Here is a 26,654-nt window from a genome sequence, read left to right as displayed (position 1 = left end):
AAGGGGAAGGAAAAGAATCATCCTGGTGTGGGTGCACTGCTTTTCTTCTCCCCACATTGCTGCTTCACACCAGTGAAGGAATTCAGGTCTCTGAATTACCTCAATGTCAGATCAGACATGGGTCTTTGAGCATAAGGGGAAACACAAATCAAAGCTTCAGCCAGTGAAGTGAAGGAATCTTCAAATCCCTGCTCTGATCCAGGGAAGATGGGAACTGCAGTTTCCCTTCCCCAGGCACTTTTGCCTCCATTCAGAAAACAAGTTTCTTTCTGCAGTTTCATTCTGTGTTCTCTCCCACCACCAGCTACTCAACAGCTGATCCAAGGACAGACTGTCCCAGGAAAGGCCAACACACCCTCCCAGCACTGATCAGCAGCAGCCTCAGGTTCCCCCAAACTCTGAGCTGGATGTTCCTCACTCCCACCAGGTATCAGAATCACCACTCAGGAATGAGTTGCTCTCACCCTTGTTTTAACTCAAAAGTCCATCTTGGAAATATACTGTAACAAGAGCTTTATTATAACAATACAATTCATTAAAAATTTTAATTTTGATCAAAAATCCGGTTTTCCAGTTGAGGAAAAAAAATATCTTCATGCATATTCAATGAAATCCAGACAAACACCACCAAATATTCCTCCATACATATACTGGGCATTTGGGCACAAAAATTACATCAGTTTGGTTTAGGTGTAACTGTGTGCATTTATCTTTTACTTTCATTGGTTTAGGATATTTTTAAATACCTTACCTTGGAAATATCCTCTCTAGCTCTTCTCGATGAGGGATGTGTGGAATTGGAGGCTGGTCAAAGTGCAAAAGGGTAAGGAACACAGATCCTGCATGAGCTCGGAATTTATCTATTTTTTCAGCTGACTGTTGAGCCAGCCAGCACATAATCTGCTTGCAGCTATAAAGAAGAAAACAATTAATCAGAACATTTAAGCAGTGGAATGTGTATTTAGATTTAAATTGTTCCAATTAAATGAATAAGAATGATCCTGCTAGGAAAGTATTCTGGTTTAACTGCTCAGAATGAACATAAAAGTGATTTAAGAGATCCACATGGTGACAGAATCTTGAGGCTTTATCTTCTACAGATCAATCAATCAAAACCCAGCATGACATGAATGTTACAGAGTATTTTACCCACCTTTTATACATATTGCCCCACCTTTCATCCAAAAAGATAACAAAGTGCTTTATGGCTTGGCTGAACTGCTACATTTCAGATGGAAACAGCAGAATTTTGAGAAAAGCACATTTTGAAGTAAAATACTGCACATGCAGCAGAGGACAAGCTCCCTCCTACATCTCACATATCCCAAGTAAATCACTTCTTCAATTCTGGATTGCTTTTAACAATATCCTATTTTGTTTCTGCTGAAAACTAAACTTTCAGCTACTCTACTGTGTCCCACAAGGCCCTTTACCCTTTGGAAAGGCCACTAATGATAGTAAAACCAGCTAAAATCCCTTACTTACACCAAGGCCCAGAATATTTAGACAATGGGATCCAGCTGGCAAGAATGCTTTTCTCAGTTCCATGTGGACAATCTGGGTATAAACAGATGAAGAGGAGGAAGCCCCTGAAAATGGGCACTAGTGAGCAGTGTATCCTTAGAGAATCCAGTGCTTTCCTTCTAGATGTCCTTCAGCATTTGGGATTTTTAAAATTAAAACCCAAACCATGTGTATGTTCACCTAACCACTGGCACACTCTGTCTACAAACTAATACCATTGTTAGGAAAGTCTTGCAGCAAATCAAGCTATGTTTTAAAAATGGTACTTATTATTAATTTTTTTACTATCAGGAGTATTATATCATGAAATTAAAAATCAAGAGCTCAGTGTAAATTATTTTTTCTTTATTTCCTTACTAATAATTCTGCAATGAAATGAAACCAAACTCGTGCTCACATTTTATCACATTCCAAATTAATGATGTGATGCTCTGGATAAGTGGGCAGGTTTGTTTTCTGGCTCAGGGAACACTACAGGGAGGCACCACAGAGCTGGCAGGTTTAGCCCAAATCCCCCAGCTCTGCTGCATTTCCAGGGTGGATTGCCACCCAGGTTCTCTCAACACCGTTTTCCCTCTGAAAACCAAATGTAACATCCTCCATATCTGCATGGACTGTCCAAGATCTGTACACTCCATAAAGGAGTGAGCACAGAGTGTCCAAGCACTGCCTTCAGGAGGGCCTGGATGGAGCTGTGAGACACAGGAACTGCACATTACTTACATGTTGGCATTAATTAGCTCTGCCTCGTTCTGCACCAGCAGCAGCGTCACCTCCATCAAGCTGGTCATGGCAGCTGCACGCACCCTGTGGAGACAGAGACACATCAGAGGAGCTACAGCAGCACCCATTTCAATAAAGACACCAGCAAAAATCCACGAGAACAAAAGAAATCACCTCTGAGAGCAGTTCCCATATTTTAGGAGGACAAGGAGTATCCAAGCTCACATTGCACTGAGGGTCCAGAGCCACCCCTGCAGCACCAGCCTGGTTTTTATTCCAGCCAAATGTCACCAGGCTCATTCTTTATTTTAAGAAGGATAAAACTGATAATGAATAGTAATATTTAGTGTGCAAGTAGATGTATTTAAACTTAACTGCTCTGTCTGCTTCAAATTATTTTCTGAAAAGGCCAACCCACATCTGACACTCAGATATTGAACCCTGTTAAGACTGTCACATTCTTGTCAATTTTCAAGTTTAATATTTCCAGCATTAAAAACAGTTGTGACTGTTAAGACTGTCACATTCTTGTTAATTTTCAAGCTTAATATTTCCAGCATTAAAAACAAGTTGACTCAGAGTAGCTTAAATCTCCATGCTAAACAATAATTAATTTCACAAAATATTTGACCAAAGTAACAAAAAGTTGTGCTTGAAGCCAGTCTTATCTAGATAATGATCTGCTCCCTTCAAAATGTCTAAATAGAATTTAAAAAAAAAGGTGTAATTTCAATTTAAAAATAATCTGTATGCTTGTTTTTTGTCAATCCATGAGTTTTTACAAGTGGTTCCTTTCTTAAGACAAGGGTAATACCTCAGTGGTTTACATGACCCTGCACAAGACCAAATCCTGCATTAGTAACTCAGAGTAATGTCATCCTTTCTCAGTAATATTTTTTTTTAAAAGGAAAAAAAAAATAGAATTTGAAAAGGCCCACCAGCCTTCTATGAAAAGAAATACTCCTCCTGCTGATTTCCAAAACAATTTGAAAATAGTTGCAGGTGCAATCTAAAACTGGGCAGGACATTTGTTATAATGGTAAAAAAGGTAAATTACATCATTTTTTCCAAAGCAGCTTAAAACAAGTCTGGCAGTCTTTCATCAAGGTTATGTTTACTAGTTTTTTTGTACTGTATCTGACTTAGATATTCATGTCTAACACCTGTAGACAGATCAGACATGTCCCAGCAAACAATCTGTCAAAAGAAAGGTAAAGTTTGCATATGCAGAGTAAAATTGGTGAAACTTTCCCACGACTCTATTAAAGAAACACAAAAATTACACAAAAAAGACAAGATCTCTCCAGAGAAATGGTATTTCTCTCCATATCTTTCCATCTTATTCACTGGTTTAGAAGAAACAGAATGAGAAAGCACTGATATTTGAGAGGCCACAAAAGCCTTCAGCAGCCAGGAGCTTGCCATGAGAAAGGATCCCCCTTGCCCCTCTGATTTACATGTTTCTTGACTTGATTTTGCCTGGAATTGCCAAAAGAAACTAAAAAAAAAAAAGTATCTGGTGCTCGAAGCACATTTGAATTTTAATGGATGTTGGGAATTTAATTTCCTCGAGATTTCTTTGAAAGTTCCACTATGTTTTGTTTTGAAATGAAGACACAGACGAAGGATAAACAATAGCTGTGGGGAACTGCAGTGGGAGCTCTCAGATGTGGAAGTTGAATACCTAATTACACTTAGCCATGTCCCCATCCTCCTCAGTGTCTCACCTGGCTTTGAAAACACAAAGCTCAGTATCTCTCCCTTTTCTTTGCCTCCCCACCCTGTATTATTGCTCTTGCATTTTCTGTCAGCTACACCCTGAGACACATTCACCTCCCTCCTGCTCCTCTGGCAGCAGGGAAAGCCAAGCTCCTTCCTTGTGCAGGATGGACTGACCTGCTCCTCATCCTCACTGCATCCTTCTTTCCTCTTCTAAGGAAATGTCAAACACCTCCTGATCTCGGATTTTGTGCCCTGTGTTAATATTTCCCTGTTGTACAAAGATTTTAGCAGCTGAGAGGTTGGATACCACTACAGAAAGCAGGGAAAATCCAAACACACAAACCTCAGCTAGGGCTGAGAGCAGTCTGGATTATTTGTGCCATGAACTTTTCCAACACGTTTGTAAATATTGCAGTGAAGTGCTGAAGGGACAAGGCTCAGCAGTTACAGAAGTTCTCAATAATAACATGGCACAAAGTACCTTTCTTCTGCTTTGTGCTGCAGAACTGACACTTCCCTTCCTGTGCAAAGACAGAGAAGCTATTTATAATTACTGCAGCCCAGGCTGGAACTGGTGAGCTCTGACACTGCCAGTGACCACACAGCACAACCAGCAAGGTCTGACTGTGGTTTGATCACTGGCAAGGAACAATCCAGCATGAGGATGCTGGGAAAAAAGCACAATCACAGCTTTTCTCCCTACACAAGACAAGAGGTGGTTACAGGCTGTGTTGCAGCAGCTTCCATCCCATGTTTTTTACAAATGTATTTCACAGCATCTGCCCCATTCATGCCTAAGGAGGAACCCTGCAAAGGGAAATGGCACCGTAATAAACTTTTTCTTTCCTGTTTTAAAGCAAACCTGGGGCTACCAAATGAAATAATGACAAAAAATGAAAAAATGAAGTGAAGACTGAGTAGGACAGAGCTCTAAAAAAACACAACAAATCTGAGCCTCAGCAAAGAGCAGTTGCCAGCACGTGTCACCATGCTGGGCTTGGCACAGCCACGTTCCTGTTCATACACCACTGCTGAAAACACCTTTCCAGGAAGGAGGCAGTGACTGTCTAAAGCATTTATTTCATACAAACACTGCACAGATATCACTGACACAATCCACTCCAACACCCCATGTGACTCAGCGCTGTTGGACAAGAACTTTCAATAAACTGGGAAAATAACAAAATGTTTTCAACCAGCAGAATTATTTCTTACCAGTACTTTTCAAGCACTTGCCCCTTCCTGCCTGGAGCAGAACAAAAGCAGAGCCAGACACTAGATCTGAACTATCAATAGGTTGTTAATTTAAAATCCTGAACACACACCTCTGTTCTCTGAGATATTTCATGCAGCTGCCAGACAGGTCAAATATATTTATTTTACCACTTCATTAGCATACCACACAAATAGTATCACCCACAGGGTAAACAAGGCTGATTCTTTGTATCTAAAAGCAACATATATCTGCACACTTTCAAATTAAAATTATGGATTCAGACAATAAAATTAAAAGGCCTTTTCAAAACCAGCATTTTACTCAAAATTAACTGCAAATAAAAGACACTAAAATTACTCTATCACATTCATTTACAGAGTTCATGGCATCTCTGTACTGAGTGTTACTGCTCTGAGGCTTCTACACAGCATCAAAAATATTTTACATCTGCAGATACTGGACTTGTTCCTGAATTAGGATAATTTAATGCTTTTTATTAACAAGTACTACCTCAAGCTGGGCATATTTTGCTCATAAATATGTGCAGAAAATACCCTGACAGGAGTATGTTTGGTCTGTAAGATCCATATTTCTGTGCTGTGTAATTCTACAGGAAGGCATGAACAACATGAACTTTTCATGATCTTTTCCATTCAAAGCTGGCAGGAATTTCCAATCAGTAAGTGCTGCCACATCCTCAGTTAGAGCTTTGGAAATGAAACACAAACCCAAAGAAGAACACAAGAGAAGAAGAGCCTTTACAGTCATGAATTTTGAAACTGCCTTTGCAGATCAGTGTTACTGAAGGAATACAGAGTATTCAGAGGAATGCAGGGTTACACACTGAATCTTCCTTGTATATTAGAGGGAGCTTGAAGGCTGAGGAATGCCATGAAAATAAGACTGCTGTAGAATTAATATTACTAAGATCTTATTAATCAAGTTTACTAAACTTATTAATCTACCTATGCTACAGATTTCACATCAACAAACATATTCCTATAGACTTATGATTTATTCTTGCAGTCTCATATCTGAAATCATAGAAACCCTAAACTTACAAAAGATTCGGTGATGCTGCAGCACAATTGAGAGTTTTTATCCCTCTCAACACGTTATGCAGCTGCTCCCTCTCCTGGCAAAAAATCCCCACAACAGGAATGTGCAGCAGGAGAGATCAGGCAGGAGCAAACGTGTGGTTTCAAAGAAAGAGAAGTAATGTTTTAAATCCCTACTTTGCAACTGAATACATTCCTGGTATTTACTAATGAATGTCACCCACAGAAGCAGAAAAACTTCAGTTTTGAACACATCAGTCCCCATATTCCCACCTTCTGAGGAAGGACAACCAAAACTTACCAGCCTCACCTTTCACTATCTGCTTCTCTTCTTGCTGTGCATTCCTAATTCCTGCCTAGCTCAAATCTCCCAAGGCCTGGAGCTCTTGTTTCTAAGAGGTTTTGAAAACACATCAGGTTTTCATTAGACACCAAACCTGGCCCTGGATTTTAGCCCCACCTTACCATCCTCCAACATCACCCCGGCTGTCGGTGGTGTAGTCGGTCATACCGGTGAGCAGCGTGGCATAAATCTGATCAACGTTATCCCTGCAGACATATTCCTGCTGGGATCCATCTCCCTTCACACCCATTGTCTGGCACACCCTGCAAAAAAAGAGGAAAAGAAGGGATGGGAGGGAATTAAGATCAAGCTTTGTTACTTTACTTAAAATTCCCAACACCTGTAACGTCCTCTACACATGGAATGAGAATATTTCTGTGCTGGATTTGACCTGAGGATTTCTGAGCAGTGTTTGGGTTCAAAGCAACACTGGCAAAGCTAAGATCTCAGCAGGGAAGTAGGCTGCTTTCACATCTCTAACACTACAAAAAGCAACATGCTTCAGTATCTGTCAGTCTCTGAACTCTCCTTGAAGTCAGGAAGAAGAGCAAAGGGCCAACACAATGTGCATTGAACCTGATATTAAACTTCTTTACCTTGAAGACACAGGGTTTTTAGCAGTGTAACAGTTAAAGAGCATAAAATATTCATGTATACTATTAACTGCACTGGGACATTCAACATAGAAAATATTCCTTTAAATAAAAGGCACAATTTCTTTAAATCAATTCAATTTTTTTAAGATTGTGGAAAAAACATATATTCTCCCTCCTCAGTAAAGCTCATTAAATTGCAGCCCATGAGAAAGGCAAATAATAAAATATACTCTAAGCAGTCAGTTAACTGATAAAAAACTGGCAGCACCATCAGAGTTGTAGTCCATAGTCAGGTGTGTGGTAATCCTCTGAATCAAAAATAAATTGAGTGCTGGAGATGCAGACTCTCAAAAGATATGTGTGACAGAATAACTGATTTTAAAACTCATGGCCCCAGCAGAATGAACAGGAGAAAGCTTCTACAGAAAGATTTAAAATCAGACAAAGGCAGGGATGAGAAACATACTTTGCAATTGCTGTTAAGGCACCTCTCCTGGACTCAGCAAAGCTCACGTCTTCAGGGGAAATTATTGCAACTTTTCTTAAACCTTCCAAAACCTGAAAAAATACAAAGATTGAGATATATAAGTCCAAAGCATTTTTACTATGTTAAATTTAGACATCACAGCACAATGAATTCAATTCTGTACGAAAGAACCAAGCAGGCAGCAGAGTTTGGGTTCTCAGCAGGAGTGGCCTGCACACCTCTCTCTCTCTGCCCTTGGACCAACATCCCATAGCAAAGGGATAATTCAGCCTCTGGATTTTCAATTAACACTACTAAAGCATTAATTATCAGAAACTATGGCAAGCTCAACTCATGATGATTTTCTGTACATTAGCATTCAAACCCCTTTGACAAAGACCTTTAATTATGATCATTATTATTTATTTGATTTACTGTCACAGGTTTCACTCAAAATGCCTTGTGCCCTCTTCTCATTACAATAATCCTATTTTCTCACCTGTTGGAGCCTGCCCTTCAGCAGAAATCTTGGAAGGGCCCCAAGAGCTCGTGAAAAGCCACAACGAATCATTTCCTCTGCATTTTGTAGTTCTGAAACGTACTGTGTCACCAGCTCATCTGGAAAAAATACAATTGCAGAGTGAAAAGCAACCACCACATTGTTATAATTTCATATTTGGCTACGGAAAAAAAAAAATAAGGAAAACATCCCCTAAACAAAGCAGCTGGAAAATTTTGTAATTTGTTAAACTAAAATGCAGAATACCTCAGTTTTCTACAGGAAAAGGATAAAAATTTTAAGATGTTCACTTTTACATGAATGAATTCATATTTTTTGTCTAAAAATCTGACTTTGTATTTAGGCTAAGTCTACTATTTCAGAGAGAGAAAAGACAAACTTCTCAATTTAAAGAGTTGTTTTAGACATCCAGATAAGTATAAGAACAAATTTCTGGGCAAGCACAAGGGAGCAAGTTCTTTTTATATTTATAGGTCACTATATTCTTTTATTGGATAAGTGTTCTGTGTCAGGCAGGAGGTCCCCAGGTTTGTGGAGGTCAGTTATTTAAACTCTAAAAACTCCTGACTGGAGTCCTGTTTAAGCACACACACATCACACCTGAACAGTGAGATCATTTCAGACCATTTTTCATAGAGAGACACAAATGAAGTTGGGTGGTTTTGAGGAGAAAGCTCAAGAAGAAATTCCCCCTTTGGTTCTGTGTGCTGGCACAGGACCCAGCAGGGACAGTGGCACTACAAACAGCAGCATCAACAGGCACAAAAATAAACTCAGCTGGGAAAAGGAGCCTCACCAAACATTTAAAGTGCAATCAAGTTAAAAAATAGGGTGTAGGGAAAAATAGTAAGAGAAAAAGTCACTTCTGCTTCAGTCTTTTTCTCAGACTTACAGACATACTTCCTTTACCTGATTTTCCACATTAAACTCTCGTGTAAAATGCAGAGAAAAACAAAAGTACTCCAGAAAAGCTTCTCCAAGACAGCTGCAATAAACACAGCTCTGATTCAGACAGGAGCAAGGTGGGTCTTATCGATCCCTTCACTGGAGAGACACTTTTTAATCCTCAAAGAAAAAGAACCAGAGATCCTGGGAAGATTACATAATTGTGCCACTGCTTATTGTAATCTAAGGTTTAAATAGTTGAGCAATATTTGCTAGAGGAAGAAAGAAGAGTTGCCATAAGAAACTCCCCATTCATCACAATTCATGAGTGTTTCTTTGAAACCCCAATGCAATGGACAGGCCCCAGCTTGTCCCTCCCATCACGGGCCAGGCTCCCTGGCCAGAGGTGAGCAAAAACCTTCAGATAACAACATCTGTTATTTCAAACTTTCCAAACCACCAGGGTGTTCAGAGTCCTGAGGCCACAGGAAGATGCAGTGTTTGCTGTGACAGCAAGATCTTAAACAGTGAGGCTGTGATGGTCTCCACTTTGAGTGGTGTAAACTTAAGATTGCCATTTTGACATGGCAACGAGCAAACAAGCAGCTCTTCACTTACAACCACTCAGTAATTACACTGGAAAGTGTCATGCAAATGTTAATATTCTTCTAAGAGCCTTCAGCTTCATAAATCAACAGGGCCTATGAAGTGTCTACAATATTAATTCCACACAACCCATCCTGAAAGAATATTAAAAGAGAAAGTCAGCAAAACCAAACCAGAACGCATTAAGACAGGAAAAGCAAAAACAAGGAGATCAAAACAAACAGAGGCAAAAGTGGTGATTCAATAAAACTGCAGCCTTATAAGGACAGATTCAGAAAATCAAATTGCTAAAGCACCTTTGATTGGTGTTTTCATTTTAATCATCAAGCATCACTGAAATGCTGGTTAAATTTTACCAAAAGCTTTTTTTTTTCCCCCTAATCCCCTTGATCATGTCCAGACCTGCTTTAACTGATTTATCTAAAGCTCCTGCACTGCACCTTCCACACATACCCACATCCATCACACACTGTGGGGAGGACTTTCACTACTGGATTTCAATCCCACAACAGACAGACATGAAATGTGTAAATTTTATAGGAACAGAGATAAAATACACCTTTTTTGATTTTTTGTTTTTTAAAAGATGTTTGCACGTGCAATGGCACTTCTGCTATTATGTGTGGAGCAGAGTCTGGTGCAATCAAGGCCAAATAAAAGGGTACTCAAGATGGAACTCACCAGAGAGTTTTCTAGAACAGCAAAAACTGCCAATTCATAATTCTATTGTGAAAGTCCAATGATAAATTTTGTCTGTGTCTACAAATTTCACCTAATTGTGTCCCTAGACCATCATGGCTACATTGCCATGGTACCTTCAAGCACACAGATGAAGTTAATCTAAAATCCAGGAAGAAACAATGAGGCTTCAGAGGAGCCTGAATTAGTACAGAAACAACAGCAGCAGCCTGTGCTTCCAGCAGATCCCCTCTCCATGACCTGGGCACCTGCCTGAGTTTTCCAGTCCACTTTTACAGAAACTTGAAACTTTATCCTTACATAAAATTTGACCTATCAACATTTCAACTCATTTTTAGCTTTTTTTTGCTTTGACTCAGCATTTCCTCCTCCTGCCCAGCACGTTCTGGTTTTACACATGAGCCTTTCCTGAGGTTGTGGGGATTTTATCTGCCTTGGTACCATATCACATCTTCCCATGCTGCCCACAAAGAATTTGGCAGGCAAGGCCAAACTCCAGGAAGGAAAGGGCTACAAAGGGGTTTGGGTTTGTTTGGGGTTTGTTTTTTTGACAAAAACACAGAGATTTAGCACTATATAAAGTATTCTAAAATCAGGATAGGCTGCTTTTATAGTTCAGCCCTAATGTCTTTGGGGCATAGACTGCATGTAAATACATATGTGATCGATATCAAGTTCATTTTGGGAACAACTCTCAGACAAATAAATAATAAGGTATTTTGTAACCTGATTTAATAATGGCAAAAAATAGAAAAATAAATCAATATTTTCTTAAGAATATTTAAATTCACTGTCATATTTAGAAAAAGAGGGATATAAATGTTATTTTTAAAAAATTTATCTGTACAATTCAGCAATTTGTCTCTGATGGACATGATACAATCTGATCCTAAAGACAGGTACAAGAAAAGCAGTATAAAAAAAGATGCTGATTCATATGCCCCCAAGAGAAGTTTAAGCTTCCTCCAGTACTGCAGATCCAAATACAAACACATGAACTGAAACATGCACATTTATCAGAACTCTGGGTGTCATTTTCTATCCTTTTCTTATCCCTTAGCAATTCTTCTGTAAATCAGCCATGATCTCTGGCAGAGTTTATCGAAATAGGATGTGAAAAAGATTCACTTTGTTAAAATTTAGGATTTTAGGAACACATAATCTTTGTTTTACAGTATGGAATAGAAAAGCAACATAAATTTTCCTTGTATTAATTATGGTGGTACCTTCTGTCCACCTCCAGTCTAAAGCCAGCAAAACCCCTGAGACATTTCCTACACTTTTCAGCTTTTTTTTCTTTTCTTTTTTTTCCTGAGGAATTTTCAGTTCCTTTAAAACCAGTGATGCTCCTCCCCATTCTGTGCAATAACTCCAAAGTGCAAGTTTGGTCCAGCCTCCATGTTAAACATGAATCATTACCCTGCAGAGCTGGATCAGCTTCTCCCCTCTCGTTGATGTAAAATTCATTGCACAGCGCGGCCAGAGCAGACACTGCAGACTCCTGCAACAAAGGCACAGAAATACATTTACTCACCTCATATGTTCTCAGAATTTTTAAGGAAAAAGAGAGTGGGTTAAAAAAAAAACAAAACAGAAAACTCCTTTCAGATACTGGCATTTCCTTTCTTATTATTTTTTTCCAATACTGGTTTAGTAAGGAAACTTATGTAAGGAAAAAACAGATTTTAATCTTATTCCTTCAATATGAGCAGTAAGCTAAATTAGTATTTAAGACAGTAACAGTAATGTATGAAATGTATTTTCAGTTCAGATTAAAGACCTCCAGGATGAGCCAGCATTACAAAACACACAAGTCATTATTTCATCTTCCATACACTGATACCAGACTGACAAACAAACCCTATTTCCCCAGGGAGCTACAGAAAGGAAACACAGAAAATGACATGGACTGAAGGTTAGAAACAAAAACCCAAACATCCAGGATCACAGGCTCTGAGTCCTGATCTTAATTGGTTTAGAAAAGGAGAAATGATTGTGCATTACACCTGAACCTCCTCATTTTCAGAGGGGTTTCGGTTACTCATACAGAACACAAAACAACTCAGCTGCTATTTCAGAAAGCACATCATAGCTTTTCTCATGGAATTTATGGCTGAATTATACTTTTCAGCTGATAATATAATGTTACCCAAAATTATAATAAATTTGAAAGCACACAAAAGCTATGCATTGTTCACTTCATGTTAATAGCAACAATACCTATTAACACTCATGTTCTCCAGGTACAAGAAATCTCAAATGTAACACAGAAATCCTGCCCAGCTGATTCATTCTGCCCTCAAAGACACCTCAGACAAGTTCTCTATGCAAAATCAAGGACTTGAAAAAAAACCAACACTTACCTAAACAATATTCTAACTACCACAGGCATTATAGTAGCAAAATATGCAGAATTATCAAACTGCTGTAGATCAGGGACCTTTAAAGGCCAAATTATCCAAGTTCTGCCAGGGGCAGGGATGCCTGGGACCAGACCAGACTACTCAGATATTTCACCTTCTAAATTAAAGGTTTTTCACCTTAAATGTATGAAGTTAAACTGGAAAAGAATACTGTATGTCAGAAAAAAAATACTTATTACTTTTCAATATCTTAAGCATTGCCCTTAAAATTATTTCGCTCTAAAACAGGAACAGAAATAAGTGAGAATTTCCATTTACTAAATACATTTTGCTCAGCTTTAACTGATGTTTACCAAACAAGTTAAAATTCTCTACAGCCTATAATTAATTCTTCTAAGCTTTAGGTTTAGCAATTCCAGTTATAAGACATACCAGCACTTTGAATAAATTGTTAATGCCAAAAAAGAATTCAAATTTCTTTTTTGAAATTTCCTTCAGTGATTTGGATACACTCCAGTCTCCTTTGTCTCCCAAGGACAACTTTAAAAGATGAGCTGTGAGGTACCTGAAATGTCTTTTTATTTTATTACTAAAACCTAACACTATGAACACAGTATGTTAAATTCAGATTGTCTGTAAGCTCCAGCAGGGCAGACAGAAATTGCCTTTATAATTCAGCAGAGCCTTTAAGAGCACGAGATCAAACTTCCATGGGATTTCTTGGGAAAATTAAGGCAAATAACTGGAGGTGTTAGGATGATGTAAATAAAACAGCATGAGACATATCCATCAATGGATTTAATATTCACAATCAGAGCAGCCTGAGAACACAGAAAAAGGATTTGCAGCAGAGTTTAATGGCAAATTTAAGCTGCTTGTCCTGAGTAACTCTGGTAACTCACACCAATGCTCACAGAGCTACCAAACCCTCAGTACCTGTGTGTTGCAGCGGCCTCAGGGAGACAAAGAGTTACATTGTCCCACCCCAAACCCCTTGTGAAGGGTGGCCCAGGAGTTCTGATTGGGTTTGAGTCCCTGGGGGGTTCTCCCTTGGTGTGTTTCTAATGGTCCCTGACCCTGAACTCCACCCTCAAAGGTGTAAACCCTCGGGGGTTCTGTCCCTCAAAAACCCCTGCTGTGCCTCTGTTCGGGGCTCTCTGTTCTGGACCTGAGTTTGTTCTCATGCTGAATAAATGGTTTCATGAACCGGGAGCCCGTCTCGTTGGTGTTTCATGCTGGTCCCCAGAACCCTGCTGCTTCCCTGGACGAGATCCTGAGGTTGCAGGCTGCAACAAATGGTGAGAGAATGCGTGGCATCCAGCGAAGCACCAGGAGAACAGCAGGACCCGGCTCCATGGACACCTCGTAAGTCCCCGGCTGATGGCTTGAGAGCCGGCGAGACCCCCGCCTTGGAAAGGAGGACTCGAGAGTACCTGGCAGGGAGACTGGGTTGAGAGTGCCTCGGGCATGGGGGAAGAAAAGGGATTACGGAGGTGTGGGAGCCGAGACCAGACGCTGGGACAAGCACCTAACATCACCCAACGAGACGTATTATGGACGATATCAACATTATGGACGATTCTATCAACACTATGGACAATATCAACATTATGGACGATTATATCAACATTATGGACGATTATGGACGGTATGGATCTTCCGGTGGACTGTTTCTGTCTTCTGTGAAGTTCCTTTTTTTTTTTGGTGTATACCTCCCTGTACCTTCCCCTTTCCTCTGTTCCTAAGGGCAGGACAAAGGGTGAAAAAAGCCAAGATGGCTCGGGGTTGCTGCCGTCTGCCCGCCGTTCCGTGTCCTCCTTCACCCCCTGTCTTTCCATATTCCCGTTCCCTGGCCGGGAAAGTCCGTCCCGGACCCCCCCCATCCCAAGATGGCGCCGGCCACGCGGTCTGGGATCCCTGGTTTCCCGCCTTGCTCCTTCTTTTCCGGTCCCAAACCTTCCCTTCCCGAACCTCCCAGTAACTCCTGCTTGGCCCCATCCCTTTGTTCGGTGCTCCACCCCTGGGGGCTGTGCCTTCTCCATCGTGGGCAACACCTCCTCCGGGGAAATCGAAACTGTAACCGAGCTCCGAAAGCCAGTGTTACACCGAGATCATGTAAAGGGGTGACGCCCACATGGGAGCCGGAGCCGAAGCTGGAGATCGAAGAATTCTGCCCCTCGTAAGAGGAGATCTAAGAGCTGCACCCTTCCAAAGAGAGAATCCTGAAGTGGAAGAGACTGAACTAAAAAACATTATGTTTGCATTAAGTACCATCACCGTTTAATTTGCCCGGCGTAGTCCGAGATTTAAGTGTTTGTTTTCAATTTTGTTTTTTCTGTTTGCTTAATGTGTTTTGTTACTGAGCTATTGGTGTCCCACAAAGCAAAGTGGGTGCTCTGTGGAAGAGGTGAGATTTTAAGGTGTATGTTTGGAAACATTTTAAGCTCCCAATTAAAATTTGGAAAAAAAAAAAAAAAAAAAAAAAAAAAAAAAAAAAAAAAAAAAGGAGCAGATGTTGCAGCGGCCTCAGGGAGACAAAGAGTTACATTGTCCCACCCCAAGCCCCTTGTGAGGGGCGGCCCAGGGGTTCTGATTGGGTTTGAGTCCCTGGGGGGTTCTCCCTTGGTGTGTTTCTAATGGTCCCTGACCCTGAACTCCACCCTCAAAGGTGTAAACCCTCGGGGGTTCTGTCCCTCAAAAACCCCTGCTGTGCCTCTGTTCGGGGCTCTCTGTTCTGGACCTGAGTTTGTTCCCATGCTGAATGAATAAATGGTTTCATGAACCGGGAGCCCGTCTCGTTGGTGTTTCATGCTGGTCCCCAGAACCCTGCTGCTTCCCTGGACGAGATCCTGAGGTTGCAGGCTGCAACACCTGTGGACATCATCCAGAGCATTTTCAATTCTCACAAGAGCTCTCTGAAGCCACACATATTACAGGTACACCAAAACAGAAACAAAACACCCTCTAAATGTAACCAGAGAGCCACCAGGGAGCTCCTTCCAGCACCATCAGTGACTCCTCACCCTGTCCAGAGGTACAGACAAAAACAACCTTGGGGATAACTGCTCAAATATTAATCAGAAAAGTCCACTGGAATCTTGAGGAATTCAAAATATATTTTTTAAACACCCCTTCTCACACATGTAAGAAACAAGCATTCAAGAACCAGTAAGATTCCATGGATAATCCACCAAAGGAAAGCAAGAGTATTTCTAATTCTGTATTTAATGTGACCACGTGAAGGAAGAGAAATTACTGTACCTTTACACGCTGTCGTGAAGCACTGGAAACAAGAGTGAGATGTCTTAGACTGTCATTTATTAACCACTGCCAACCACCTGGAACAGCAAGGAACATGAACAGTTTCAACTTTTCTAACTTTCTGAACTTCAACATTCTCCATTTAATTTTTCCACAGCCCAGCAATTATATAAATCAAGCTGTGCCTTTGCTTTTCCAAATTAAACAAGGCTCTGACTCCAGTACAGCTACCCCAGCCTGGATTACCATGCCCACAGTGAACACCCCATGCCTGGTGATGTTGAGTTCTGCACATTCTATTTATTGGCAAGTTAAAAGCTAAAAACCAAATCTTCAAATTTCCATCAGCATCTGCTGCAGCATTTGTCTATCTTTTTGGTATTTTTTAATAGGTTAGGCCACCATTAATTTTGCTTCTTTGAAAAGTATAATTTGTTAATGCTTTAGTTTAATGAACAGTTGCTACAGTCATGGAAGGTAATTTAAAATAGGACCTACCGATGATTGGATCTCCTCTAAATGGCATTTTTGACAGCGACAACTTTTCAATTAAAGTGCAGACTGTAAGAAAATAAGTTTGATGAGAAGATAAATACCCCTCCAAAAAAGAGAAATTGTAGCAATTTTGAAGAGACAACCACAGGAAGTTACATTAGCTATAATTTTAAATTTAAGAATATTTGCAAATAGATGTTCCAAATAAGAGAAATTAAAATTTAAAGGATTTAATTAAAATTAAAAGGAAATTACATTTGTACAAAAATCACTACAGTGAAGTAACTGTCCTCTGACATGAGTTAGTCCCATCATTCATGCAAATCCCTTGTTTGGTGGGATGTTTTCCCCCTTGTGCCATTCAAGATGTGCATGTCAGCCACGGTTTTTCTGCTATACAGTCTGGAAATGGCAGTGTAGCATCATTGACAGTAAACCAACTGAGACAAGGATAATACTACAGCCACTACAAACTATTCAAATATATAAAACAGGTTTTCCTACTTCTTCTTCACATTGTTTTTGAACCTCCAAGGAGTGGCATTTGTTCACTGCACAGAGCTGGGAGCTATGAAACTGGATACAGCTTTATTTCCTTTGATACTTGGAATACATGAGGACATCCTTTTAATAATAAAGTCCTAATTATTTTTAATATATGAACTTCGAAGAGTTCTATGCCTACAAATCCACTTTGAGAATTATAATTTTTTTTAACTGTTTTGAGGCTTTTTTTGGGGAATGGAAATTAACACAGTAAACACTGCAAATTTTCTATCCAACAGATTGACTGTATTGCTCAAATGAAAACTCAGCACTTGGGGAATGCCATTATCTTTCACATCCTGGGGTTCAGTTCAAATAAATGAGATTGGTATAGTTCCATCTCACTGCCTGGCTGCTTTAGAGCTGGTGGAGAAGAGGGAAAGGACAGAAGAAGGTGCTGTATAAAGTAATGCCAATGTTTTGCTTTCCTCTCCTCTCACAACTTGATTTTTGACTCATCCTCTGGGCTCTGCACACAGTTCATCATTTTCATTTATAATCAACTTATTGGGCTCCAAATCTACTCTGGAACTCGCTCCCCACTATGGCAATGTCACACAAAATCCTCTCAACACTGTGTGTCAGCTTCTCTGTGCTAATATTTATTCACAGACAAGGTTAAGTGCAATGTGACTAAACCAAGTCTCTTGGGGTTCCTCCTTAGTTCTCTTTGCTCTATTGTGGTTGAGACCATCATCTTCATTAGACATGCAGGCAATTTGTGGAACATTTTCAATTGTTCTCTTACTCCACCTACACAGTTGTATCATGCCAAAATACTGCCACTTGTACTTCTCCAAAACCATGAAATGTTCAGCTGCTTAGAAGTGAAAACATATCAGAAAAAACCCATTCCTTCAGCTTGCATTTTCCTGTCATACAGCTGTAATCTCACTCAAATCCCCTGGCTCTTCCACCTCAGTCCTGAAGCTCTTTTACCCACGAGCTCTGGATGGCTTCAGATCTTCCAAGCTGGAATCTGCTTTGCAGCACTTCCTTCACTCAGCTCACAAGCAGGAAACCAAGTTGGCATCATTTCCTCATCCACCCAGCCTACTTCTTCCTCCAACACCCTTCCTTTTTACAGCATATAACAATCTGCAAAATCCATCTTTTCTGTGATGCCACACTCCCCACAGACTGTTGTTTATATAGTCTTTATGCTTCACTTCTGCGCACACTCTTGTTACGATAAAATCATTATTTCCACCATGGCTTCTGTCTAAAAGTGCAGATAATATCTATTCTGGAGAGGAATCTGAGTAGATCACTGAAGGAAGACAGTTCAACCCTAAAAAAACTTCCCTGTGTGCAACAACAGAAGGACACAGTGTGACACAGAGCCCAGAACTATCTCCAGCTCTTACACAGAGCTATTCCAAGTGTATTGGCACTCCATGTCCTGGTGCACCCATCTGCTGATTGGCCTCCAAAGTTCCTAATTTTTTAATTACTGTGCAGACTTCACTTATACATTCAACACAACATATGCAAAATCAACTGGAAACATGTAAACAGCCAAATTCCTCAGGGCACCTCCTGTGCTGTCCCACCCCAGCTGTGGTACTTACCAGCCAGTCTCATCAGTTCTCCTCCTAAACCCCTGCAAAACAGAAACAGCCTTCAGAGAACAACCCACCACAGGTGACCTGAGTGCCCACAGTGAGGCAAAAGCACCTGGAAACCATTTCAGAATGAAAGCAGAGCACAAAATACCCAGTTTTGTATTTGATCAGCTCTGCTTCCTTTTAAATCAACTTTTCTTGACTTCAGCACGATTACTGCAAACCTTTACTGAATATTAAGCTTTCTTCTTGCAAAAATGCACTCCCAGTCTTCCTTATTTTAATGTGAATAATAAAAAGATGGTCAAGTTCCTTCTGCTTTGCTTCTTACTTGCTTCACAAACATTCCAAACCCATGAGACTGGCCAAAGGACTTTCCAGTCTCTACCAGATTTTGATTTCCACAGTGAAAAGGAACTACATGCAATTTTTTAATAAAATCATAATCTCTGCAAAACTAAATAGAAGCTTCCCTTCCCAGTTCCCATTTTCACATATGTTAACTGGTTTCCTCTCCTGGTGAGATTTATCACCCCTCTCCTTTCCTGCTTAAGTCCCCTCCCAGGTGATTTTGTGTTTATCACCACAAGAAACACATCAGAAAAGGGAGAGAAACAAATGGCTCAAGCTACTTCAGAGCTTCCTGAGGAAAAGGTGTGTTCCTCAAGGATGTTTCACCAGCTCAGACCTCAGCCCAGTTCCTCTGTCTGAACATGAGCCTGACCAGCAACAGCACCGGGAGAAGAAAATCTGAATGGGCAGAAAGTGGGGAGAGGGAAAAACATCCTGGAAATGGCAGGATCTGTTTCCACTCTGTGGCTTCTCCTGGCTGTGGGCAGAGACTTCTTCCTCCTCACCCGCTGAGCACTGTCTGCTGCTTGTCTGGATCCCCATCCCCAAGGCACTGCCTGGGGTGTTTCACTCAGTGTCACCCTCTGTGACTTCATTGCTCCATTTTGTGAACCTTTGACCTCCCCTTCCTTTGGATATTTCTTCCCTTGACTCCTTATTGTCTCCCTTCACTTCTGCTGGAATATTTCCTCCCTGAGGTGTGCCAAACCCTTAATCACCTGTTTGCATGTCCATGCTCTGGCAGAAACTCCCAGCAAGGAGAGCAACAACAAAGGCTTTTTTGTTTATTTGCTTGTTGTTTTTTGTTTATTTTAAACATTTTCTTCCATCCTCTCCTCCTCCCTCCCCACAATAAAATTAGTAGCTGTGCTCAGAAGGCCAGCTTGGCAATCCTAACAACTCTTACAACTTTGTTCTCCAATTTATCCCTTTGTATGAGCTTCAAAAGCCTGAACATTTTAAACACATTTTTCCATTCCACACAAGGAGGTCCCTTCTGCAATATGCTCTGGGTTTCTGACTGCTCAACAATTTCACTGGTGTTTCAGGAAACACAGAGATGCCAACTCCACAATATTCTCATCTGCCATAGGTCAGCACTTCCTTTAATTGAGAAACTTTTGCTTTCCACAATCAATATATATTAGGCTTACTTTAATAATCGCCAGCTCAGTTTATCATTGTAGAAAGCAAGCACAGATTCCACATCCTCATGCTGATAAGGTCTGTGTATTGTCTACCCCACCCTCCTGCCATGCTGTCTGCTCTCCAGCTTCTAAAAAAATTTAAATCAGAAAACAAAAAAAGTGATGCAAGGAGTCGAGACAGCGGCAAAAACAAGTGACTGATGTGGCAAACCTTGCTTCCTCTTCCACACTTCTTCTCCCCTTTATTTTGTCTTCACCCATTCCTTGCCTTTTGTCTGTTGCCTTACTGCAAATGAGTATAAAATAATCACCTTGCAAATGTGTTTGGTGTGCAGCAGAGTCTGCTGATGAAGGGATTCAGATATGGACAGTTCTGCTCCAACTACAAAGCCAGAACTGACTCACAAAGGCTGCTCCTCTCCATTTCCTTGCCCTGCCAAGGAGGAAGTCAGGCCACTTCAAGCTGTGCTGATGGTAATAATTTGAGTGTTATCCCTTCCTCTGGCGTTTCACCAACTCCATTTAATTCCAGAGTTTGGAGTCTCTCTGAGGATTGCTGTCCCCATGCAAGAATGCAGAAAGGTGACAGGGATTTGCAGAGCAACTTTTCCACGTGGCACAAACTCCAGTCCAATCCCTCCTGGGTGGCACCATGACCTGTGTGTGCTCCTCTGCAAAGCTTCCCGAGCTGGATCTTGTCCAGACACTCTGTATGTCCACCAACAGAGCTCATTTTTTCCCCCTTTCCACAGCTGATGCATATTTCACTTTTAAAAACCAATAATTCTATCGTAATCCAAGATCTTTCCTCAGTGCTTGGTTTGTCAAACACGATGCACATCTTTCTATTATCTCACTGCACAGTATTTCACTAAATTAAAAAGATACGGATCTACCTAATTCAGAGATTCTGAATTTTGCTGTACAGTCAGTATTCTTTATTTTTTATTCCAAAGACACATCCACAAGTTGCATCACATTATTAGATGTACCTGTTTCAAGCTTTAATTATTAATTCAATTTGCAAATTGACTGATGCAGTGCCCAGGTTCCACAAGCTCCTAAGCATTCCTTCGTGTGTGCAGTTCCACAGCAATGCTTCTCTCCTAGAAACATCCTGGGATGAGTCACAATTTACATGTGGAAAATAAAATATATAATCCCTTGCAGAACTGACAAATTAACATTACTGACCTAAGAATGACAGCACTTATTTTATAATTACATTGGCTTGAATCAGAACCAGTGACAGTGCTGTTCCCAGGGCATAAAGAAGTTCAAAGTACTTTTGGGGATTTATTTTTTAAAATTATTTTAAGCCTGCTGCTTTTTGTGAGAAAGCCAGAATTCCCTCTTAAGATAATAAAAAAACCAGTAACTGAAGCTGTTTAGAACTGAACAGCATCTGTGTTTTCACAGATATTCAAATCTGAAGCTAAAAGCACTGGAATAGTTGAAGAGATTCAGTTGTAAATACTGGATTTCGGGAAAGCTGAGAACAGGTATTTCACCTCCACATGAACAGCAACCAAGCACTTTCCTTGGGAATTCTTTGTCCCAAATAGAACTGAGGTATCCTTAAAGGCTGCACATTCCCTGGGTTTTGCAGGTACAGAACAGCTTTATCAGAGGGTACACAAGGGGGAAAGAGAAACCCCTGAGCACAGCTGAATAGATTAACAGAGCTTTCATGGCCAACCCTTCAAGATGCACAGAATAAACCACACAAACATGAGAACCACCAAGTTTTAGGCTACTGTAAATTCATATGCCATGATGTATTCTAACATCAGAATGCTACTTTGGAAGTAAAAGCTTTCCCAGTGACTTCAGTTTGTAGCAGAAGAATTTCACTTTACAACTCTTCAGAGAACACTGCAGCACATCTCACAGAGCCATCCAGGTCCTGGATGTATAAAACCACTTGAACTTGGAAGAACTGTTAAGATGAGCTTTGCTGCAAAGCTGGAATTCTTTGCTGATTAAGCTCATCTGCCTAAAAAAAACTCTTTTAGGCAGATGAATGCCAAGAAACACATTTGCCCTGAAACCATCAAGATTAGTTACAACCTTAAAGGTCTTTGAAATGAGACGAGTTTCTCTTTTGCCCAGCACCTGTCACCACCTGCAGGCTCCCTTACTCTGCTGGAAAAGCCGAAACTCAGAAGGTGCCGGTTCAACTGACACTGGCTGCTACTCCAAGCTCCTAAATCTGCTGGGCTGCCACAGCTGACGTGCTCCACACCCAGGCAGTCTCTCCAGAGGCTGCAGGGATGAGCTCATGGCAAGGCTGGGTGTGCAGCACGTCGCAGGCACCGCGCTGCCCGGCGTGGGAGTCGCTGACGAACATCCCGACACATCCAGCTCGGATGGAACCCTCGAGGGCCGATAAACACAACATCTGCTGAGACACAAAGTGCACTGCAACCACCTGCAGGCAGCCCAGCGCCTCCATAGCCACTCCTGAGCTCCTTCTGGGCATTCAGGCCTCTGGTATCAAAATCAGAACTGGCTACGAGGAAGTGAAAATGAATTCTGAACATCTGTTCAGCTCAACAGTCAAGAACTCAAGTCTTGTCAATAGAGAAGTCACTCAAGAACCTCAGACCAGATGAAGCAGTTTCAGAGAACCTTAACACAACTACTATCAAAATACTCTTTTCTTGAAGACTTTTCATATTATTGGATCACAGGATTATTTAGGTTGGAAAAGACCTTTAAGATTATTGAGTCCAACCACTGCCAAGACCAACCTAATCCTTTTAACACGTCTTTTAAGTGTGTTAAAACCTTTTAAACACATCTTTTAAATCTAGGTTTCCACAATGGTAAAAAACAGGGTTGGTGACTGCACCACTGCCCTGGGTAGCCTGTGCAAGGGCTTCACAAACCTTTGAGAAAAGTTTTTTTTCCAGTTCCACTGGTACAATTTAAGGCCATTTCCTCTTTCCTATCGCTTGTTACTTGAGAGAAAGAGTATTGAGAGTGAGTCCAAGGTCTCAGATCCACAACAGAAATAGATCTGCTACAAAAAAACCAGCTACTAACCATGCTGGTGCAGTGGAAGCAGAATGGAAACCAGGCTGACAAGTGACTCTGTGTTCAAACCAGCAGAGTGATCTCCTAACTCAGGTAACAGAGACGAACGCAACAGACGCCGCAAGTTCTTCATCTTAGGTTTTTATACATAAAAGTCTCATTTAAAACAAATAAAACACAGCCCAATTTTTGGAACTTTACAACTCGTACAGCCCTAAACAGGCACAGGAGGCAGATGCTCTACAGGGCATGGTTTGCATAACCCCCACACAGAAACCCAGAAACTCCTGCACAACCCACAGCTGGAAGTGCACATGCAAATGCTCAAACCAACCAGCTCCTCCAGACAAACCAGTGCATCAGATGTGTCAGGATCAAGGATAATGGCAGGAAGTACACACTGATGTGCCTGGACTTGCAGGCTCCTTTGTACTATGGTAAACCCAGAAAGGACTTCTGCAGGAGGACAGAAAAATACATGTATTTTTTTAAAAAATGGTAATAGGGTAGAAGATGGGATTTTCTACAATGAGCATTAATAAATCTGAATGCTTCAAGGATGTTCAAAACTGAGATGGACTGCAGTATAACTCAAAACTGGACTGTGTAAAGGATGATTTATGGCCATTTTTCAAAATCAGGTTAAAGATGGTGCAAGAACTGCTAAACAAAGAAGGATGCTACAGCAGCTCTATGAATGTTTCCATTACAGCACTTTGGCCTTCTCTCCTTTGACTTGAGGTCCTTATGGGTTCAACAGAATCAGACAATCAAGAAACTGATGACCCATCTTCCAGCTTAAAATTTATAAATTGCAACTCTGTAAAAATTCATTTTTAAAAACCCAAAATCCAGCATTTCCTATGCTTTACTTCCTTTTCCATTTCTCAGAGGGCAAAAAAATTCCCTAAAACAGCTGAATCCAAGCATTAAAATCCCTTCAGTCCCTGACAAGGATGTTTTGTGGCCAGAAGTGAAAGCAAAATATCTAATAAACAGTTAAGACATGTGGCCAGATGCTGTTTCTTAGTACAGTTTAAAAACCTGAAACACAAATAAAAAACACAGGTTTTGAACATTCCTCCAAGATGTTGTTAACACTGAAAATTCCCGGTAGCAATTTCTCAAATGGAAATCTTTGGAATATTATGTGCAATAATTACTCATCATGAAACGAGTTTGGCTTGTTTCACTAAATGCTTGCCCAGCAACACTCAAATTGTTGGTTTGTTTTTATAACCTAGTTTATTTTTCTTGTCCCATTTTAAAATACTTGATGCATAGTGATATTTTACAATATGGATTAGGGCAGACATCTGTGTCTCAGCTAAGTATGAGAGCAAACAGCAGCGAATCAATCTCGCTTGGAGTTGAATTAGAACTCTTACCTAGAACAAAAACATTTCTGTAGGCACCTAATAAATACCATTAAGTGCAAGAAGTGCATATTACGACAAAAACAAATTACACCCAAGCTCCACCCTGACATTAAAGAATTTATGGAAGCCAAGAGAGCCACCCACAAAGACATGAATATACAGTATCAGCACTAAGCCCATCCGCCAGCCCAAGCTCACTCGGGGCTGCAAGTGTCACATTTCTCTGGACAACCCCTCAAGATGTAAATTTTATCAGTTTTTCAGAAAGTTTCATGATTAAAAAAACTTTCACAAAAATTCTTTAACCTGTAATTAAGAATTACATAAAAAAACTAGTTCAGGTTGATTGTTTTCAGGTAAGGCACGTGTGAAGAAGTGAACTAAAAATGACCAAAAAATGTCAGTTCAAGGAGGAAAAACCCTCACTTGCATATAGTTACTAGGGAATACAAATCATTATGGTTTGATTTCCTTAAATTTAGAAGCAAACACACCAGTTTTAATTCACATTTACTTAACAGTTCCTTAAGCAATATCCCTTAATTTCCTGGAAGCTTCAACAAATAGGAAATGAAAAACAACTTAGTGAAAACTCATTTACATTTTCTTTGTCGCAAGAGTTGAAAAATTGCCCTGAACATTTTGCAATGCTCCTGTCCTGCTTGTCACACAGGTTAAAAAAGGAAATCGGGAATGGGAGAAAGGGAATGAGGGGAAGGGAAGGGAAGGGAAGGGAAGGGAAGGGAAGGGAAGGGAAGGGAAGGGAAGGGAAGGGAAGGGAAGGGAAGGGAAGGGAAGGGAAGGGAAGGGAAGGGAAGGGAAGGGAAGGGAAGGGAAGGGAAGGGAAGGGAAGGGAAGGGAAGGGAAGGGAAGGGAAGGGAAGGGAAGGGAAGGGAAGGGAAGGGAAGGGAAGGGAAGGGAAGGGAAGGGAAGGGAAGGGAAGGGAAGGGAAGGGAAGGGAAGGGAAGGGAAGGGAAGGGAAGGGAAGGGAAGGGAAGGGAAGGGAAGGGGATTTGGGGCTCATTAGTTCAAGACCAGTTCTGCAGCCCCTTATGAACCCTCTGCATACAGAGCACTGGAGGGACTGGGGTGGGTGTCAGTAATTGTACAAATCCCCCCCTTCCCAGATCCTGGTTTCATCCCTTTCAAGTGACATTTCCCAAGATGAAAAATGATGGGTTTGCATCACTTTTTTCTTACCTGTACAACTGACGACTGCAAAGCTGGGGGGAAAAGAAAGCAATACATATTAATATTAATTGAGTTTATTTGATGCAAGTGTTTTCATTTCTCCCCCTCATATGCAATGCCGAATACTGTGGGCTGTACAAAACTTTACTTAATTTAAAAAATAAAATTAAAAGGGAAAACTTCTTTAAAACAACTTCTCTATACCCATTTGAACTGTGTTTTCAAAAAAACCTTAATTTAACACATTCATAAAGCACTAATTTCCTGAACTCCAAACTCAAGCTGCTTCTACTTCTTAAAAAGTTTGGCTTTTGAAAACTGATTTGCTTTCCACCATTGGCTCTTTTAGAATGATGATAGACTGCATTGTCTGATCACTGAAAATAAATGGAAGCTACAGATTGAACAGAAAAAAACTTAAAGGCTTAAATTTGACTGAAAAACTTACTTCATTTTTAATGTTACAGCAAGCCATCATAAAAAAATCAGAGATTATAACATTTATAAGTAGTAAAAGCCAAAAAACACATTTTATTTAAAATTGAGAGTTTATGCACCTGCATCATAGCAACTTAAGGCCACTGTACAAGCAGAGATGTGCTGACCAAGCTTTCAGGCACTTCAACATGAGAAAGTTAAAGGAGGACAAAGGTGCTTTTCCACCTGTGGCAGCAGCTCTGAGCTGCACCCAGAATTAAAAGGCACCTGTGGACCTTGGTGGGTGAGTGCTGAAGCCTGACAGCACATCAGAGCTGGCACTAAAGGTCCTCCAGATCCTGCAGGAACAGCAGGAGCCTGAATGCTGGACTACTGTCTGTTCCATGCTGGGAAAAAAAATCCAACAACATGGGATGACTGAAAACAAAAGGGACAAATTAAAATTATTTCCACAAAAGTGTCTGGAAATGCTCTGAGCAGGACAAGATTCATTTAACATAAGCAGAGATAAAAACCCAAT

The 26,654-nt window shown here is 40.7% G+C and overlaps 1 protein-coding gene across 1 annotated transcript in view; it reads right to left on the bottom strand.

The window, feature by feature from the left end:
* TBCD (tubulin folding cofactor D) overlaps positions 1 to 26,654 on the bottom strand; it is a 117,018-nt gene that overhangs the window by 19,010 nt on the left and 71,354 nt on the right. Inside the window, exons 23-32 of the mRNA XM_058852154.1 lie at positions 25,706 to 25,728; positions 18,595 to 18,626; positions 16,481 to 16,543; positions 15,983 to 16,059; positions 11,778 to 11,859; positions 8,148 to 8,266; positions 7,649 to 7,740; positions 6,709 to 6,849; positions 2,248 to 2,331; positions 752 to 910 (exon numbers count right to left, since the gene is read on the bottom strand). Coding sequence (XP_058708137.1) covers positions 752 to 910; positions 2,248 to 2,331; positions 6,709 to 6,849; positions 7,649 to 7,740; positions 8,148 to 8,266; positions 11,778 to 11,859; positions 15,983 to 16,059; positions 16,481 to 16,543; positions 18,595 to 18,626; positions 25,706 to 25,728 — 872 coding nt within the window. The remainder of the gene's footprint in view (positions 1 to 751; positions 911 to 2,247; positions 2,332 to 6,708; positions 6,850 to 7,648; positions 7,741 to 8,147; positions 8,267 to 11,777; positions 11,860 to 15,982; positions 16,060 to 16,480; positions 16,544 to 18,594; positions 18,627 to 25,705; positions 25,729 to 26,654) is intronic.

Source organism: Poecile atricapillus, chromosome 17, assembly GCF_030490865.1.
Source record: "Poecile atricapillus isolate bPoeAtr1 chromosome 17, bPoeAtr1.hap1, whole genome shotgun sequence".
Taxonomy (NCBI): domain Eukaryota; kingdom Metazoa; phylum Chordata; class Aves; order Passeriformes; family Paridae; genus Poecile; species Poecile atricapillus.
The sequence above is the reverse complement of the archived record's forward strand: the minus strand, read 5'-3'. Positions and strand labels throughout refer to the sequence as shown.